Here is a 19,844-nt window from a genome sequence, read left to right as displayed (position 1 = left end):
TTTGCTCGTTGGGGTAAGCGTAATACTGTTTGCCTTTAAAGCTGCATATAGACAAGGATGAAAATACCAACAGCCTGGACAGCCTGAAATCATTGGACTGGAAGGTTTTCATTCTCAGCCTTTCAGCTGAAGGTTTGCCAGCAATATAAGCAAGCGTTGGCATGAATTATTTAAATGGGACAATCTGCTGCCCTTCTTAGGTCAAATGCCAGAAGAACAACATAATTATGGGATCTGCTTTCAAAGACAACATTTTCCTTTAACTGAACAGCAGTTCTACTTGCTTGTCTACCAAACGTCACTTCCACATTGGAACATGACTTCCATCCAGAATTCAAGGGGATCAGTTTGGTTTGGGGTCCAGTGTTAGCATTCAATTTCATTACCTTCAAATGCCATAATACTGATTTGACAAGTTAAGAATCTTCTAGATAATGGAGATGTTTAGGAATCAGATGCTCTCATGACTGTTGGCCTGATAGGGAGGCAAAGCCATCTCTAACTGGAGTGGTTGGGCTTGTGGAGAGGTTTGTCCCTAGGGTGAGTTTGAGACATTTGTTCTTCTGCTGGCTGAACCCTCTGCTGCAGAGAACTGTGCAGCAAGGCAGGCATGTATGAACAGCCATTTACTTTGTCGACTCTGTGGCAAATGCTTCAGGTAGACAGAATAAACTGATGGCTAATTTGTGTAACATTGGAATATAGCAAGCCTGTATCTAGAAATTCGTAACTAGAAATGGTTTTACTTTCCTTGTCACCCTGGCCCCCCAAGCGATAACTGCTTCAGGGAGATCTGAAGTCAGTGGTCTTACACACTTCTGTCATTTGTCATTCTGCTGCTGAGGGTTAATGCAGCACAGTTCCAGGGTGGTCTGAAAGTATCTGACCCTGCCTGTCAAGTTGTTGTTAGAGCTCTTTGTTTTGCTCTTGTGTGCAGGTGTTTGATGTAATCAGCTGAGCCTGAGGCATTTTCCCGCTGTAGCTTTTCAGTACCTTCACTGATATTTTGCAAACTTCTAAACGAAACAGCGCGTTCCGCAAACAACAGTTTCCTGTCTAATCGAGTCCCAAGAATTAGAGTGTAATTTTTTAATTATTGTTTTTTAGAAGACAAAACCACTACCATTTCCTTCTGGGGAACTCTCATGTTCAGGGTTCATGCTTTGTGGCAGGGAGCAGCCCTGCAATCCCTGTAGGTTTGAAATCTTCAATTTAGGGTCTGTAAATGCAGTGCTTGAAGCCCCAAGGATGACTATGCGGATCCGTCTCAGAGGAAGCTACGAGGCTTTCTCAGTTCTATTTGCAAAGGCAGGTTCCCTTGCTTATTTTGCCACATCTCAGGATATTGGTTTAAAAATCTGTGGGTTACTGGAAGGAACGTGCATCTATTTGGTGTCTGTGCAAACCTACAGAAGGCGGGGGAGCATTAGGGCTGGGTGGTACCATTCTCATGGCAATTTAATCACAACAAAGTGTTCATCAGTATAAAACAGAGCAGAATTCTGTTCCGGGCATCATCTCTGCGGTACGGAATGGTTCACTGCTTTTATTTTGTGAATAATTTGATAAATGTATCGTCCCATATTGTCACGCTTACCTCTAAGTACCTGGCATGAGTGAGTGACTCTAAGTATTGGCTTTAAAAATTAAAGTTGCCTTGGGAGTGTATCATTCATTATTCATTTATCACAGCATGAAAAGAAGGCTGTCATCTTTTGGCACTAGCTAAATTAATGGCCTAAATTATTAGCATGTACACTGCTGTCTTCTGTAGCAAATATATTAGTTACTGTCATCCTTTTAAATATGAGTTGACGTGATATTGTCCACTTTTCCTTCAGTGGGTGAAAAACTGCAAGGCAAGTTCTAAGTCCTAATTAAATACTTGGCTCTTCCTTGACTCTGAAAATCGTAACGTTTGAACAAAGGTTTGGCCTGTATTAATTAACTGATACATTCTGCTTCGTACACAGAATCTTGGTGGAAAGAAATGTACAGCATAACAGAGACTTTTAAATGTTTCTAAAAATAGGCGAGATGTACATCAAAATAGTTAAATGATTATATTTTCTACCTTAGGTTATTATTCACAAGTATCATTGGTCCTTCAGATTCTTTGAAATACTGAAAAACTCACAGCTGAGGATTGTGATAACACTGTTAGTTTTTCTGTGTGCATAAATGTACATGCAGGCTGCTGCAGTGTAGGAAAGATGGAAGGATCCGACTGCATTTATCATTCCCATTCCAGTATTTCATCTCCTCACTCAGTATTTTGGGAGAAGATCCATGATTCTTAGCAGCTCCCTCTCTCCAGCTGGGATCTCTTTGGCCTTCTGAGATGTGTGTGCAACACACAACATGGAGAGCTGAAGCTCTGAGTCTGGGCACTGCAGCAGCAGTGGAGATGGTACCAAGAAGGGAGGACAATGTTTTTGCAGCTAAGAACTTGTTTTGCCCACATTACGCATGCTCACAAATGGGAAAAATGCTCACCTAAGTGGGCTTTTTTTTGTTGGGACACAAAATAATATCATGCATTGAAGACTATTTTAAGATGCAGTTTTTGAGACCAAAAAAGTCATCTTTTCTATTGCTGCAAATTTGTCCTGGGAGTGATATTTGCACTGCCCTGAAAGTCCTGTTTCTGCAAACCCAACTAAATCTTGTTCCAAGTATTTATTGCTCAGGCTCCATGCAGGGAGGCCATTAGGCCTCAGCAGGCTTACAAAGGCCACAAGGTATTCTGGTGTTCTGTGTTTGCTTCTCTGAGTGCACTGAGTTCCCCGTTCATCAGTTGTATGTGAACCCCATTCAAATTTCCTCGGAGCTTTACATTACATTAGTTTCGTGCCTTTTACAGCCATTTCAGGATAGGAATTATTTATGTTTTTGGATTTTCCACGTCAGGGAGTGTGAACGTTACTGTTGTTACCTAAGGAAGGCGGATGCTTGGAGCAGATGCACACCTCCAGCAGCAGTTCCAGAGCTTTCACACAAGACATAACCTTTCAGTGTACCTAGTCTATTTTTTAATTGCCTTCATTTAATAGTCATAATGAACCATTTTATGGGGATGTGATTTTAGAAAGGGCTGCTGTGATCTTCTACTGTAAAATAAATCTAATAATGAGCTGCAGTAGCGCATTGACAATGATGTTCTATCTCAGGAGGCAAATGATGACAAAACTGTGTGAACTTCAAAAATTGCAATCAGTGTGAAAGTATGTACCACTGGGGAGCCCATCTGGAGCCCAGGGAATTGCTTGACTTACCATATGTTGCTTGTAAATAAACAGCAAAACTAAAAAGCACTGTTAACATCTCCAAGTAATTGTGTATATAACTGAATATGTATATAAGGTAGTCCTGAAGCGGACTCAGCTGTGCAGGATTAATCACAATAAGCTGATATTCTAATCTAGATACCAATAGATTTGAATCAAGTAAGGACAGGAAAGCAAAATGAGGGAAGAAAAAATTTCTCTGAGGTTTTTGTAGCAAAGAGTGTAAAGGTTGCACACCAACAGCAAGCAGTGCTAACTCTGCACACAGCTCTTGAAAGTGCTGCCTGCTGGCCTGTCTGAGATGTCACTTATCACTGAGGCTTAGTGAACTCAAATATACAGATCAATCCTTAACAAGCTATTTAAAAAATCTTGGCCTAGATTTCCACAAGGAAAAAAGACAGTGGTAAGGATTTCTGGTGTAACATTGGTGGTGTAAATGGGAGAGACAGCTGCTGAGTTTTGAACTGTTTCCTAAACTCTGAACTACACTGTTTGCCTTAAGTGCATTCCTCCTGACTTGGAGGATCTGAAAGCTCAGAGTTGCTTGAAGTCTACAATGATCTAACATCAGTTTGGATCGAGTCTGGAACACAGAAACTGTATCGTGCTGCAATAATTAATTTTATTAATATGTTCTAGTGATGTTCTTATTTTATTAGATATGGTACAAAGACTTTTGTTATTGATGTAATCGCCTCTTTTGAATACTTTGGAGATGAGTTATTTATGCATTATTTATATCTAGTTCAAAATAAAGCCTATTGTAACTGATATTAATTAACTAAAATATATGTTTGGAACATCAAAGCATTACATTGCTAATTCTTCTTGCTAAGGTAGCTTTGTTTTGCTTCTAGTTACAGTAGTGGGAAAGAGAGCTGCAGCTTCTTGGCTGTTTATCTTGTTTAGATCTTCACCAGAACTTTGTTCATTTTAAGTGAGAGCAGTTTCCCGGGCTGCTCCTGTAAGGCAGGTTAGGCTGAGAACTCAGTTCAGATCACATTTGGGGTCTACATGGGACTGAGTCAGTGTCCACTTTTATTAACCATCTTTTCAGTACAGCATTCTTTTCTACACCACACGTGCACTGTGCCTGCACCTACTGCAGGAGCACCAAGTCTCTGTAGCTGTCATCGTCTCTGCATGAAAGCATCTCTGGTGATTCACAAGGTGGCACAGTGCGGGCCTCAGGTTATGGGCTATTGCAAGGGAAGGATCTTTCTGGGATCCTGAATCCTTCCATTTAGTGAATGAGGATTTTGAATCCATCTATTTAGTGAACAGGAATTCTAAATCCTTCCATTCAGTGAGCTAATGTGACTTGGTTTGCATTTGTAATACTGGTTGGGGAATTTGAGGTTGTTGTTCTGTATTCTGGTGGGTATAGTTATCTTTGAAGAAGGGTCTTCCATAAAGGAGAAAGAGGAGTTGGACTCGGTGATCCTTAAGGATCCTTTCCGATACAAGGTATTCTGCAAGCGATATTAAGATATTTACAGAAGACAGCTGGGAGGACGGGGCAAGGAGTGCTCATTAGCTGCAGAATCTCCTGCAGTATAACAGTGCAAACTTATTCCAGTTCGTAAATATTAAATTCTGAAATAGCCATGGTTATTATTAAATACCACATCTTCATTTCAGTAACTGAGTATGCTGGTAAAGACTGAGTTATCACAATAAAAATATATAAATATATCTGTATGTCCACAGGTCTAAAAAAGACAAGGCTAAAGCAGGGGTAAAGCCCGATACTTCTGATCAAGAACCAGAGGGGCTGACGCTTTTGGTACCAGACATCCAGAAGACTGCTGAGATAGTTTATGCTGCTACCACCAGTTTACGCCAGGCAAACCAAGGTAAAATGGAAATACTTTTATTTGTTTATTAACAGATAATTTAAAAACAAGGTGTTGTGCTTGGGTCAAGGCAATTCTAGATACAAGTACAGTCTGGTAGATGAACTTCTTGAGAATAGCCCTGACAAGAAGGATCCTGGTGGATGAAAAGCTGGGGATTCTGGTGGATGAAAAGCTAGCCGTATGCCTGCTTGCAGCCTGGACATCCAAAGGTATCCTAGGTTGCATCAGAAGAGGGGTGGTCTGCAGGGCAAGGGAGGTGACTGCCCCCTCAGCTCTGCCCTCATGAGGCCCTATCTGGAGTACCACATCCAGAACTGGAGCCCCCAGTACAAGAAGGATGCTGAAAAGTTGAAGTAGGTCCAGAGGAGAGTCATGAGGATGATCAGAAGGCTGGAACACCATGCTTATGATGAAAGGTGGGGGAGTTGGGATTGCTTGTCTTGGGAAAGAGAAGTCTTCAGGGAGACCTCATCATGATCTCCCAGTAATTGGAAGGAGCTTATAAGCAGGGAGGGTATCAGACTCTTTACGCAGGTAGATAGTGATAGGACAAAGGGGAATGGCTTTACAGTGAAAACGAGGAGGTTTAAGTTAAATGTTAGCAATAAATTCTTCACTCAGAGGCTAGTGAGGCATTGGCACAGGCTGCCCAGAAAAGCTGTGGATGTTCCATCCCTGGGGATATTTAAGACTGGGCTTGATGTGCAGTCTGATCTAATGGTTGACAACTCTGCCCCCACAACAGGGTGGTTTGAGATCTCTTCCAATGCAAGCCAATCTGTGATAGTGTGAAAAATAGATTTATGTATTGTGATCCCCAGCATTCAGAATTCTTCGCAGATACTTTAATCATACAGTGTCATTTTGAGATAAATAATCCCCAAATGTTTGGTGTACTTGTCCCAGAATTACATTAACTACAAATAATCATCACGTTTTATATTACAGAAAAGAAGATGGCTGAATATTCCAAAAAAGCTGCTGTGAAGCCCAAACCACTGTCTGTCTTACGCTCTCTTGAAGAAAAGTATGTGGCTGTCATGAAAAAACTCCAATTTGGTAGGTTGAGAAGTGTGAATGTATTTTAGAAAGCATGTGCATAAGAAATAATCTGTTTCAATGATACCATGATTATATTTTGAAACAAGTTAAAAACATTTTTAAATGATACTTTTCACACATGGAAAATGATACAATTCGCCATTCTTTCATTGCCAGCCAATGCAGTGAGTGAAGAAATAGGAAATGTGTTACATTATCTGTACCATGTGTGAATGAGACCAGTTACAAAATTCAGCAGTGTTTGTATTTTCATTCCAGAACTGATTTGACATATTTTCACTCCTCAGATTCTATTGCAGCAAGTACATTTTTTTAGAAATATGGCTTTTGTTTTTTAAATGGAATAAAATTCAGAAGAAAACTCTAATATGAGTAAAATGGAACGGTTGTAAACTTCATTCTATGCTTTTTTTTTTTTTTATAAAACTCAGTATGTTGCATTTGGAAAACAGGATGAGAATCAGTGCTCATTTTGGTCATAAGAGAATGTGTTTAAAAGAAAATCAAAGGGATAGTATCTCATCCACATAGAGCTGTAAAAATTATTGCAGAAACACGTTAATTAGTTCTTTTGGAGTTGCAGTGACAGTACTTGCAGTCATGTTTCTTTGCTGCTGCATTTGTAAGGGATTTTCCTCACAAGTGTTTGTGGAGTTGTATGCCCGGAGTAGGCAGGTAGGAAAGTTTGTAATGGCAGCTTCTCACTCTAGCAGCCAAGCTGAAGATTTTGTGTAGTAGATGACTAAAGAAAATTAACCTCGCTGTAATTTTGTATGATCTTCTAATAGCGTTGCAACCACTACACAAATAAATGCTGTTGGCACACTGATTCCACTAGTAGCATTATTAGGTATTAATAAGTATCACTGTGTTCCTGGCCTGGAGTAGCTGGTAGCCTTCCAAATCAGAAATGGTGTACATTGGATAAATTGCATATGAGAACTTGTAAATTTGCTATAGGAATTCATTTAACTCAAGACTGGCAATGCTTTGTTTTTTGAGATCACTGTTAATTCACAAAATGCACATTTTCTTGATACACATTAGCATTTCCTGATCATAATATTCAGAATCCATGACTGATCTGTTATTAACTTCACTGTTTTCGTGATGCTTTTTTTTTCTCTTCTAGATACATTTGAAATGGTTTCTGAAGATGATGATGGAAAATTGGTTTTTAAAGTAAATTACCACTACATGTCTCAGGTAAAAAATGCAAGTGATGCCAACAGTGCTGCCAGAGCCCGACGTCTTGCACAAGAAGCTGTGACTCTTTCGACATCACTGCCTCTCTCATCTTCATCCAGTGTTTTTGTACGCTGTGATGAGGAGCGGCTTGACATTATGAAGGTAATGCTATTTTTATTTCCCTCTTTCAGCTCAGTATATAAGAAGATACAGAAGTATTTCATTTTTAGTTGTTATCTCAACTTCTGAACTAATATTGGTATTTTAGTCTGATGATTTTTCAAGAACTTGGTGAGCATCCATCTGGCAGTAGAGGACTTTGTTAGCAAAACACACTTCAAGGCACGCTCTTCAGCTACTCTGAAAGCAAAAACAGTTTTGCTACTCCATTGCAGTCAAAGTGTATCTTTGTATCCTACATTGTTGAGTCAGTTAAAAAAAGTGTAGAAATACACAGAACATCTCTTGTCCTGCAGTTAGAAGGCAGATACATTAGCTCCTTCTATTTTTGCTTTCCGTTTGTATTCAGTAAGGAGAAACAGATATTAGCAGGATTATCTAGACTACTGAAATGAACAGACTGATAGCCTGTATGTGAGGATGATATTTAATAATAATTCCTGATAAGTTGCACTTAGAAATAAAAATTATTCCCATAACTTAGAGAAATCTCAACTGGATGATAAGTATGAGGGCTCATTCTGAAAACTGTTTGTTTGCTTTCTTAACATTGGTAGGTTCTCATTACTGGTCCAGCAGACACCCCTTATGCAAATGGGTGCTTTGAATTTGATGTGTATTTTCCACAAGACTATCCTAACTCCCCTCCACTTGTGAATCTGGAAACAACTGGAGGCCACAGTGTGAGATTTAATCCAAATCTCTACAATGATGGCAAGGTAGGTCAACTTTACTCTTGTGAAACTGATTAAACTTCTCTGTTTAAGTTCTTTAGTGGTTTTGTGCCTTCAGTATGATAATTCTGATCTAACAAGTTATAACAGTTTAAGAACTGAGAGGCCAAAGGACTTTCTGTTCAGTACCTTGCTTCCAGTCGTGTTTGCCCCCAGAATGTGGCATATTTTGTACTCTGGGTTTGGCAGACCTGGTAGTTTCTCCAAATGTAGGTTGTTCATCCAGATGCTTTGTGACTGTGTGTCTGTGGAGACAGGTCCTGCTGTCTTGCAGCTGTGGCCAGCAAGCCTTAAGAAAAGGGCAAGGGTTGATCAGCAGCTTCACAGGCCCCTCAGTGAAAAAAATCTACCAGTTTGTCCAGTTACTTTTTGAAAGCCTGACTACAAAAAATTCAGATAAGTCATAAGAGTTGATCAGCATTTTCAATTCCTTGTTTGAGTGACTTGAGAGCACCTTAGAAATGCTTAGACAGAATGATTTTCTTTAAAAACAAGAAGCATTAGAACAGTATTTGAAGAAGAAAAAATAGAATTAGATATCAATGATTCATTTATTTTTGGAGCCACTAGAATCCATAAGTCTTCTTTGAAGAAAAGCAATGCATTTGTTCCTTAATTAGTGTGTGTTCTTCTTCCTTATCCTCATTACTTTTATCCACTTTCATTTCAAATTAATTCTGTAGCAAATAAACTTGTCTTTTGCAGTGAAGTTACACAAATGTTTGTCCAAAAAAAAAAGGAACTTCATGTGACACTAACATTTTGTTCTACCCAAGCAGAGCAAATTTCTTATAATATTTATCTGTGGTATTAATTATGTGACCTTCTCAGGTGTGTTTAAGCATTCTTAACACATGGCATGGGAGGCCAGAAGAGAAATGGAATCCTCAAACATCAAGTTTTTTGCAGGTGAGTATTCCTTGTTTCTCTTCAGTTTGTCGGTCTTAAGACTTTATCTTCATGATTTTACTCTGGAATTTTCTTCCTTGAGTAAGTAAAAATTAAGCAGTCATCCAGAAAATGTATTACTGTGACATTCCAGTTCAGTAACTGGTACCAACCTGTTCATCTGAAGTTGTCTAAGCATTATTTTTCAGATGGACTTGAATTTAGTCTGCCTGTGTACTAGGTCAGTAAGCAAGGTGTAATTAAGAAGCTGTATTATTAAATGCTGCTACGTTGCCACAATCAGTCTGATTACCAAGGAGTTCAGTACATTGGAGAATAAACTCACATCAGATTCACAAATGCAGGTAGATGCATCTTCATACAAGTCTTCCAGTGAAGGGGCTGTTTTGTTGTTGGTTTTTGTTTGTTTGTTTTAAGGAACTTTATTACTTTCCTAGAACAGGAAGTTTCCAAGCTAAAAGACTCAGCAAGTGATTATAAGATCCAAAGTTTATGGTGGGGATTTTTGTGCCACTTAAGATGATGTGGACAAGATCCATGTAACTATTGTACATACTAACCTAATTGGTTGGATGGTACCTTGTTTGCAGCTGCCTTTTTATGTAATCACAGCATGATGAGCCACTTCAAGTTATTTAAAACACATTGGAACTGCTGCATAGTGTTAGACTCTGACTATCAGTGTGATTGTGCAGAAATACTTTGCTGGTAAGAATAATTCAGGTGTGTACAGGCAACCTGTCATCTTAATAGCACGTAGTCATTTGGTCAACATAGTTGTCAAGTGAAGCAACACCCCAATTATTTTATGAGGAAATTTACACCTTTAGACTTCCCTTAGTTTTCTACTAAGTGGCCAATGGAGTCGTTATCAAAGTTTAAAAAGGTAAAAATAATGGAGGGTGATATTTGTATTCTACCAATACACAGACAAACAGCAGGCTACTTTCGGGCATGTGCTATGCTTTCCATACACTTGGATTTTTGACATGTTGTAGTATGATCTTTCAATAAAATTCAGTATAATGGGGACAGTCCTTATAAAGATATGAAGACAATCCTTATAAAGACTGCTCTGACTGAGCGCTTTTATTAGGAACAGTGGTATGTAGATAGCAGTGAGGTAGCAGCATAGGTGTGAAAAAACCTTACGAAATACTTTTCTATAAAAACAATGTTTTAGGAGAGGTGAGCTCTCTGATTTCCATATTGCTGGGTGCTGTAATTTTCCACAGTGCCATATGATTAGCATTTGGAAATGAGTGCAAAGTATAGTGCCAATTGTGATAGCTTTCACAGACAAAATGTGCATGGTGCAAGTCACCTCCCTTAGTCTCTCTGTAACCTATTATTTTTGGTATGAGAAACTAACTTTTAAATCCTGGGATTTTTTTAATTGATTAAATTCTTCTAATTAATAAAGCATGTTTCAGAAAAGTTAAACTGGAAATTCTGAAGATACTTCGGTACTTTAAAATAGTCTCGATTGAAATTGCTCCTGAACTGGGACAGCTCTAAAAGTACTTTGCTAAGTTACTGAGTGACTCCTGAGAAATCAGGTTTGTCTTCAGTTCCAGAAGTGAGTCATTTTGTATTCATTCTCATTTTGTATGCCTTAGTTCTCCAACTAGATCTAACTAGAAACAATTATTCTCTTAGAAATCATCTCTTTGCAACTTCTTTGAGAAGTCCCAACAAGCATGGCAGCTTCCTCATGACTGGGGAATCTCACACCACTGTCAAGATAGGCAAGAAGAACAGTCTGGGGAGCTTACAGCTTTCTTAGCAACACAGCAGTTCTTGGGAGGATTATGAAACAAATTCTCCTGAAAGCTATTTTCAAGTACTTTGAGGACAGTAGTTAATGTGGATGTACTGGGGTGAATAGAGCCTAATGAACCTACTTGATGTCCACGGTGAGATATCTGGCTCTGCACAAGGGGAAAGCAGTGGACATAGTTTACTTTGACATCAGCAAAATGTCTGATCCAGTCTCCTTCAGTATCTTTATAGCCTAATAGGTGAGATATGGATTAAAAGATCGGGTGGAGAGGTGGCTAAACCAGTGGCAAAGAGGTGGGGAAGGTATAAAGAAAATGGAGACAGATACTTCTTAAAGATGCAGAGCAACAGGGCAAGTATCTAATGATGTAAGATGGCACTTGGGAAATTAATTATTTGATTAAATATTAGGAAGAGCTTTTTCACTGTGAGGGTGACAGTAGGATAAGTGTCCAAGAGAGACTGTGGAATGTCCATGCTTGGAGAGGTTCATGTTTGCTCGCTCTACAAAGGAAAAATATGAATTGGAGGTCTAAGTTGTAGTTCTGTACATGGTACATCTTTCCCAACTTTGTAATCATGAGATGAAGTTATGAACTATTAACAATAAAACTGATGTAGAAAGGTATTAAGAAAGCTTATTTTCAGTAATTAGATTAACTTATTAGATTTGGTTGTTAGAAATCTCATACGGCATTTAAGTTTAAAATGCTAAAGTTTTCTAGAGCTTGAGTTTGAAAGGAGTAAAGGAGTTGTTGGAAAAAATTCTGTCTCTCCCCCCCATCCCCCCAGACAAAAACACTTTGTAGCTTTTACATAGAAAACAGCTGGAGGATGAAATAAATTGCTTGGAAAGAATTAAGTACTGCATAAGGTTTTTTTTGCTCAGAGATGGAACTATTAACAGACCACCCAAAAACACTCCAGCAATTGACTTTTCTGACCCAAATTAAGCTGGTATATCAGTTTAGACTTTCTTTCTCATTACAGTTATTATACATAGTATATTAGGGCCAAGAAAGTACAGTGCTGCATATAGTCAAATTTCTCTATCATAGCTATTTTAAAATTATATATTTAAAATAAAAAAAAAATTCAAAAAAGCAAAAAGCGATTTACTTCCAGACACATGTGAAGGCCACAAAAGACACAAATCACCACAGCTCCTTAGGTATCTGAGCTGCTGGAACAGAATTAGGTTACTCTTCTTCCTTATAGCATTATAAATGACCGTTTTCTTGCTGAGACCCAATTTGTGCAGAACATTCTGTATATTTTAATGAATTTATCTGCATTATTACTTTTCAGTGCAATACAGGATAGCCACAGCTACTTCTAGTCAAATGCATGGCAAGCAGGGGTGGCAATGTTTAATTTTCCACCTCAGCTCAAACTGGGCAATGCTATTTTACATTTCCCACTGCACAAGCATGTGCTCTGGCCATCATGATAGGGCTTCACTGGGCTAGACTGCCTCCCTGTACAAGTCTGAGCACATCAAGTACACAAGTACAGGTAGAAAGGTCATGGCATCTAAAGAGCTAAGGATGCGGTTCCATGAGGTAGCAGTGAGAGTAACTTTAGGTCGTTCATCTCCTTCTTGGTGTTGTTTTGAAGTAACTTACTATTTAGACATCGTGTCTTTGTAGTCAATAAATATGACAGAGAGAGTATGGAAAGCTGGAATGTTTCTTTGCTAGTGTTCCTACAAGATGTGTGAGAATGCCGCTCCTAAGCATGGAGCGCAGCTACCTATAAGTATGCAAAATTATGTATATTCTTAAAAGCACATGAATAGTAGATCTAATATGTGTGTTTTGGTGTTTTTTTTCCTAACAGGTGTTAGTATCTGTCCAATCTCTTATACTTGTAGCAGAACCATATTTTAATGAACCTGGCTATGAACGATCAAGAGGTACCCCAAGCGGTTCCCAGAGCTCCAGAGAATATGATGGAAATATACGACAGGCAACAGTCAAGTGGGCAATGCTTGAACAAATCCGAAGTCCGTCGCCGTGTTTTAAGGAGGTGGGCTTTGTGAAACTAAGTAAACACCTTCTTCGTGTTTGAATAGCTAAGGAAGCTTATCTTGTAAACATGCTTATGTTCCTGTTCACAACTGCTTTTTAGTACAAAGAATCACTGTTCAGTGACACTTTCTACTGTTCAGTGGAAAGTTGAGAGTGATGCAAATACTTGGAAGCATGTCTTGCATGAGATGTCTGGTTTTTGTTTGATTCTCCTTATCCTCTGGCACAGCTGACTCTGGAAACTGAACAGAAGAAGAATGCACCTGGCTCTCACAGATCCCTTTCTGGGAAAGGGCTGTGTAAACAAACTGGGAGTGACCTATAAGTCCAATTTGGTGCATAGGTTGTTTAAAGAATGGTTCGTATAGGTTGGCTCACTCTTAATGCCATGTGGTGCCTTTTACATCCAAGTGACAACTATTGATCAGCCTTAGAGTGGACATTCAGTCTTTGCTGATCGGCTTAGATAACAGGGAAATATTTTTCTATGAAACATGAATGTGAAGCATGTATTAGGAAACGTTTTGGGTACACGAATACAATGCAGATTGGAAAAATACTTCAAAACAAGTCTCAGCCTTCACGTTATTCATTTCAAAAGCACATAAAAGAAACCTGTTCCTTTGAGAAGAACTGTCTTGATGTTGATACTAACCTTCGTCCGTTCACACTGCCTTAAGAACTTACTTAAAAACTGAATTAATTTTTTTACTTGTCTGAAAATAGAATAAAACTCACTCAGAATATCACAGAGTGATTTAGGTTTTAGAGACCTCTGTCCTTGTCCCTAGTCCAATTCTATCCCCAAAGTGGGTCCATTTAGGTTGCTGGGGTTTCAACATGCACAGAAAACGATTTCAGGAGAAAAAGTGAAAGTTACACTAAATAACTGTATGAATACTAATGCAAAGTGGTTGACCAGTCATTGCACAGTGCTACCAGCCAATAAGTAGGAAAAAAATGCATTTTGCTCTTGACCATGGAAACTATTGCCACTTCTAAGTTAAGGTGTGGAATTGTATAGTAGCATCACCTTTGTTTTCCACTGTTTGCATGCTAGAATACCAAAAAATGACAATTATTTCAGGATTATTCACATTAGTAAGTGTGACATCTGAGTAAGTGCGTAGTCTCCCATCCCTTCCTTAAAAACATATCCATAAAAACATCCTTTGGAATGCAGAAAGTTTTTCCCACTTACTTAAATTACTCAAGTGTCTTACAGAATGAGAAGTCGTGAGCACTTAACCTATATAAGAAGTATTCTGCCCATTTACAGGTAGAAAACCATATGTTATATACTCTGCTGTTTTGTATTAATGCAGAAAAACATGGTTGCTATTCTCAGCTGTTTCTTTTATGTTTTACTCAGTAAGCTGAAGACCATGATAATGCCACGACACCTAATCAAATAACTTTTGCCAATAGGTACTTTCTTATTTTTAAATGTTACAATTGTGTTTCTGCAAAAAAGCACTCCGATTGTCATCAGTTAAAGTTAGATGAAGATGTTATAAGTTGGTGAGCTCAGACAAGAACATTACGTCCTTCTCTTCCTGTACATAGAAATGAAGGATATATCATTTACAAGATTTGATAATTGAATCCCAGTTTGCTGTTACGGTGCTTTTTGAAAAGAATCTTAAGAATGTTACATGATTATTCTGTAGCTTATGTTTTACTGCTTTCTATGAAAAAAAGCTTGTAAGCTGACATCCTGCTGCTCTTCAGGAAGGTAAAGTAATAAAGTGTAACCAAACAGTGTTGTTTCAATGGAAAAACAATCATTCTGTGAGAATGGGGGACTTGCACATAGCACGTCATTACCAGAAGGCAGATGTTGAAAGCAATAAAGCTGCTAGCTTCCTAAATGCAATATTTGTCACTAGGACTGAGTTCAACTAAACCACACGAAAGGTAAATGCGAAGTAACACTAAGAAGCAGATATCAGTTTGCAGCGGTATCTTGGACATTTGAAACTGCCTTCTCTGGGCAGATAACAGTTTTCCTGCACAGAAGAGAGCTGGCTAGCACTTAAAAGCTTTGGATCCAAAGCCGTTTTGTTCTGGTTTAGATTAATGCCCACATTTCCCAAAGTACAATTTTTATTTTTCTCTGTGTTTGCCTCAGTTATTTTTTTTTTTTTAATCTCCAGATGCTTTTAGGCTTGATTCTCTAGGATAGTATGATTAACTCCTCAAGACTGTGAGAAGAAATGTGAATCTATGATAGCTTGCTTCTAGGAGATGTTTGAGGCTAACATAGCTTGCATGTGTGTGAAAAATACAATCGTACAAGATAAAGCATGGGATCCTACCTAGCGCCTTACCAACTTATGAGAGCTCCATCTATGCTTGATTGAGTACTGACCCCCTAGCACTGAGAAAAGTGGCATTTATCTTTCTTTACGTAGCAGAAAAATAAAAGGAGATTCTGCATTGAGAAACATTACGTTTCTCATTGATGTAATTAGCAGAATTTATTAGAAGAAAGAATGCTACATTCAGTTTGTAGCCCATCCAAATGAAAGTAAGTTCTCCAAGCAGATGATCTGAGTATTTCTCGGAGAAAATAGCTTACTGTTATGAACTGTAGGGTTATGTTAAGAATAGTTGGAACAGTTACAATTCAGCAATACATTAACACCTGGAAGGCGAGGTCTAAGAAAGTGTACACATCATTTCACTCACACTATCTTTTGTCTCGAGCTGTCTTCCCTTCAGTGCCTTAAAAAAAGAAGACCCAGGAGATCTAAGCTGCCAGTCTCAGGGAGTTCTTCCAAATTCCATTATGGATATAAGGAACACATCCAGAATTGGAGTCTATTAGGCTTTCAATATGCAGTTTTTCCTTAGACGAACAGCTATATTCTCTAACCTCTAGAGGGAGAGATTATTTTCTCAATCATATTGCAATGCTGCCAAGAACCCACTGTGCTCAATAAAAAATTCTGTAATGTTATTGTTTCTTTCACCAGGCAGAGTCTTAAAATCTTTTTAAGGCAAAGCCAACACTAAGTAGAGTTTCATAACTTCGTATGCTTTGTTGTTTGTTGGTGGTAGGTTTTAGTTTGGTGAGGGGTTGTTTTTTGTATTATAAATAAATACCAAAGTTTCTGTGTGATCAAATACTGGCTCACAACATTGATGCAGCTCAAGTACTATTGATAGGGAATTGTAGTGTCCTCAGTGATGCTGCTTATGCTTAGAGAATGTAACTGTTGTTGTTTATCTTTCTTACAAGCTGGTGATCCTCCTTCTCTCTGCAGAAGCTTGTTATTTTTCTGTGCTTAAACTGCTTAAAGGGTTTCTGCTCATTTGCTTTTCTGTTCAGACAGCAAGCAGTCAGTAACAAGAGAAGATAAGGCGCTTATTAAAGAGGCATAGGTGGGAAGTATAAAACAGGGCAGCGAGAGCAATGATGAAAGCCCTGATGTTTTATCTATCTTGTATCCTTGCATGTATGTTAATCTAAGTGTACATACATAGTGCCTGCATAGTAAGATCATCTTTGGACTGGAGAATATCTGGCATTCCACTTTCACTTTGCTGTACTGCCATCTTACACCTCATGATTTGGTGCTGAATTACCCTTACAAAGTTTTGATTTTTTTCCATATCCGTTTGGACTCACAGGGCTCTTGCACGTTTTGTATTACTTAAGTATATGGTTCTTAGATGATAAACACATTTTTTTCATCCCAAATATTTTCTTGCAGGTCATCCACAAACATTTTTACTTGAAAAGAGTGGAGATCATGGCTCAGTGTGAGGAGTGGATAGCAGACATCCAGCAGTACAGCAGTGACAAACGGGTAGGCAGAACTATGTCCCATCATGCAGCGGCTCTCAAGGTGAGACTTGTTTTTATGACTGTTCTGTAAACCAGAAGTGACGAGTAGCAATTAAACTGTATAACAGCTGAGTTTTCTAATAACAATGACTGAAAACCAAGGTTTCACCAGTGTCAGAAGCTGAAGTGTATGTACAGACCGCTTTCTCAGTATTTTCTACAAATAAGATCTTTATTTAGTTCTTGTCCTGCCTATTTCTCCATAAATATTTATATAAGGTATAAATATTTCATTTTGTTTATTTTGTTCTTAGGGTTTCCTTGTTCATATATTTTTATGACTAAATTGTTCTACAGCTGCCCTTCAGTAAAAGCAGAGTTTAATTCTTTTGCAGAAGACAATCTTTTGGGGTAGATAAACACAGTTAATAAAGTGTGATCCATTACTTTATAAATGTGCTTACTCCTTTGTTTCAAAACCTTTTATCAACACAGTTACAACTATTTAAATGCTTTCCGTCTTCCTAGGCAAATACTATTATTTGTGTATCTTGTCTTCCACACTGACAACAGACTTACGTATAAATTATTTTTTGTGTAACTATAGGGGGAAGTTTTTAAAGATTTCTTTTTTGCTGGTGTTAAACTTGCATTCTTTCAGTGTGATTGGTCATTAAAACCATATTAATTAAAATCTCCACATATCTGTCTCTGCAACAGATCTCACTCTTAAATAGTTTTGCCTGTGAACTACCTTGTCCAAGGCAAGCCAGTTTCTGTCATAATCACAGAACATAAATGTGTCTTGAATACAAAAAAGATAGCACAGCACTTGCACTCATGCACTCGTTTGCTACAACTCTATGCGCTGCCTTTAGTTTGTCCTCCAATAGAACCTGATTACTGTCACTATAAGGAAAGTACCGGTGCTTAAATGAGAACTATGAGAAAACCTTATCCAGGCAGTGAAAGAAGACATTAAAACCTGTGCTACTTACTCCTTCTGTTGTCTTCTGTTCCCTAAAACTGTGAGGAGTCGTGTTTTAACTGTGGTCTTCAGCACTAACTACTTGTTGTGTATTTAGCGTCATACAGCTCAGCTGCGGGAAGAACTTCTGAAACTCCCCTGTCCTGAAGGATTGGATCCAGACGCCGATGACTCCGTGGAAAAATGCAGTGCCACGAGTTCAGAAGAGACCATGTTGCACGAACAGGTGAAACCCAGCAGCAGTAAAGATATCCCCACTGATTTCAAGTTATGAGTTGCATTGACATGGACTTTCTAGACACAAAAGGCTTTGAAGCACAAGCCAAATATGTCAATATTTGTATGTAAGAAGCTAATTATGTAATAGGCAGTGAAACTGAAACTATACTATGCCCTTAAGGATATACAGTTTAATTCAAGATGATCTTTTATTTACCTGTACAAGAGTGTAAACTTTTTTGTGCTTTTATTTTTCAATTGTGAGAACCACTGATTGGTATGTTGAAAAAAGTTATGTATACAAGAAATGGAGAAATCACTGATATATAAGGGAAAACTACCTTAGGAAAGAATGTTTACTGAATGTTTATTATTTTTTTTTACTTGTAGAGTGAGGGCGGTTGTAACAAAGAATATATATTGGTCATTCTTACAGCTCCTATTTAAAGTCAGAAAATTTTCACTGAATTTGATAGATTTTACGTTTGGCCATATATTCATGCTCATATTTGATTCTAAAGAGAACCTCCTGTATACTTCAATAAAAGTTAAATGGACATGATCCCTCTTTTATGATTTACTGGTACATTTTTTAAATAAACTGCCATAAAATACGTTATAGCTGAAAGCTTGCACTTGTACGACTGAATTCATTGCAGTCAACCTATTTAATTTTATGCTTACTAATTCTAAAATGCAGTTGAAATAAATGCACATGGTTTTACCTCATGCCAAAACCTGGACTTCTGAATTCATCTTTTGTTTAGCTACTTTAAGCAAGCTAACAGTGCTCTAAATTCCTTAAGGGCTGTTGTGGAACAAAGTCTGTTTTCTGTTGAAATGTCTGACTTTTACGTAATAATAATAATAACTGTACTTTAAGTACTGACGGGCTGATGATGTGCCATGTAGGACACTTAATGTTCTGTAGTTGCTGCTGCATAGGCTTAGTTCTGATTTTACTCTTGCAGCCACGGGTCCCTAACTAAAAAGGGATTTCCATGATTCAATTATCAAGTCTCGCTTTTAAAGATTAAGTGATAGCAATGCACGTTACATTAAATAGTCCTTGAAGGACTAAAAAGATAGTGTTATTACCTCAGACTAAATGATCTGTTGTATCAATAATACTACGAGTGAGGTTAAAAAAAAAAAATCCTCTTTTTTGTTTTCTATTTGTTCTTTGTTTATAAGTATCACGCTGGAATTTTTTCACTTTTTGTTTTACAATGTATTATTTCTAATCATTAAAAGTGGCACCAACTGAGGTTGTGTTCTTATGCTGATGGTTAACAGGCATTGATAGTTCTGTCCATAGTACAGTTTGTCTGTTCTTTTGATACATCGTGTTATCCTGAGGCTCATCCTGATATTACGTCATTCTCAAAACATCAGTTCACACATTTCTGTGATACTTCAGGAAACCCTTAAAAAGGGAAGCAAGCAGCTCTGTGCCAGTGTTACACAGGTAAGTGTACAAAACAGTTTATGCCATAGTCAACATTCTAGACCGTTATCTGTGTTAAAGCAGCACTGTGTTTTTCTTGGTGGGTATTCCCCTAGTGTGTGTTTATGGTGATGCCCATGTGATGTCACTGCTGTTAAATTAAGCAAATGCAAACAGCTGCATGGGATATTAAAGTCTAATCTGTAAACTCATACCAACTTTTTGTGCTCCAACTTGAGCACCATAGAGCAATATCATACCAAATTAATGCAGTGATTCCATCATTAACAACTTGCAACTATGTTCTTGGAAAAATAAGGAAGTTCCCACAAAATACAGGAAATAAATGTACTAGAACGGTTT

General features: G+C 38.0%; 1 protein-coding gene across 11 annotated transcripts in view; it reads left to right on the top strand.

Annotated features, from left to right (window-relative positions):
- Positions 1–19,301, top strand: part of BIRC6 (baculoviral IAP repeat containing 6) — a 151,175-nt gene extending 131,874 nt beyond the window's left edge. For 10 of the 11 annotated variants that reach the window (XM_015857677.3, XM_015857679.3, XM_015857673.3 and 7 more), the window contains 8 exons: positions 5,001–5,146; positions 6,098–6,208; positions 7,344–7,561; positions 8,137–8,298; positions 9,145–9,222; positions 12,844–13,032; positions 16,754–16,888; positions 17,913–19,301. In XM_015857677.3, coding sequence (XP_015713163.1) covers positions 5,001–5,146; positions 6,098–6,208; positions 7,344–7,561; positions 8,137–8,298; positions 9,145–9,222; positions 12,844–13,032; positions 16,754–16,888; positions 17,913–18,089 — 1,216 coding nt within the window. In that variant the 3' untranslated portion in view covers positions 18,090–19,301. Of the gene's footprint in view, positions 1–5,000; positions 5,147–6,097; positions 6,209–7,343; positions 7,562–8,136; positions 8,299–9,144; positions 9,223–12,843; positions 13,033–16,753; positions 16,889–17,912 lie in introns of those variants that run through there. The other variant, XR_014944694.1, reaches the window with a different exon arrangement.
- Positions 19,302–19,844: the final 543 nt, after the last annotated feature.

Source organism: Coturnix japonica, chromosome 3, assembly GCF_054131305.1.
Source record: "Coturnix japonica strain WE chromosome 3, WE-NBRP24, whole genome shotgun sequence".
NCBI lineage: Eukaryota > Metazoa > Chordata > Aves > Galliformes > Phasianidae > Coturnix > Coturnix japonica.
Note: the sequence above shows the minus strand (reverse complement) of the source record. Positions and strands in the feature narration are given on the sequence as shown.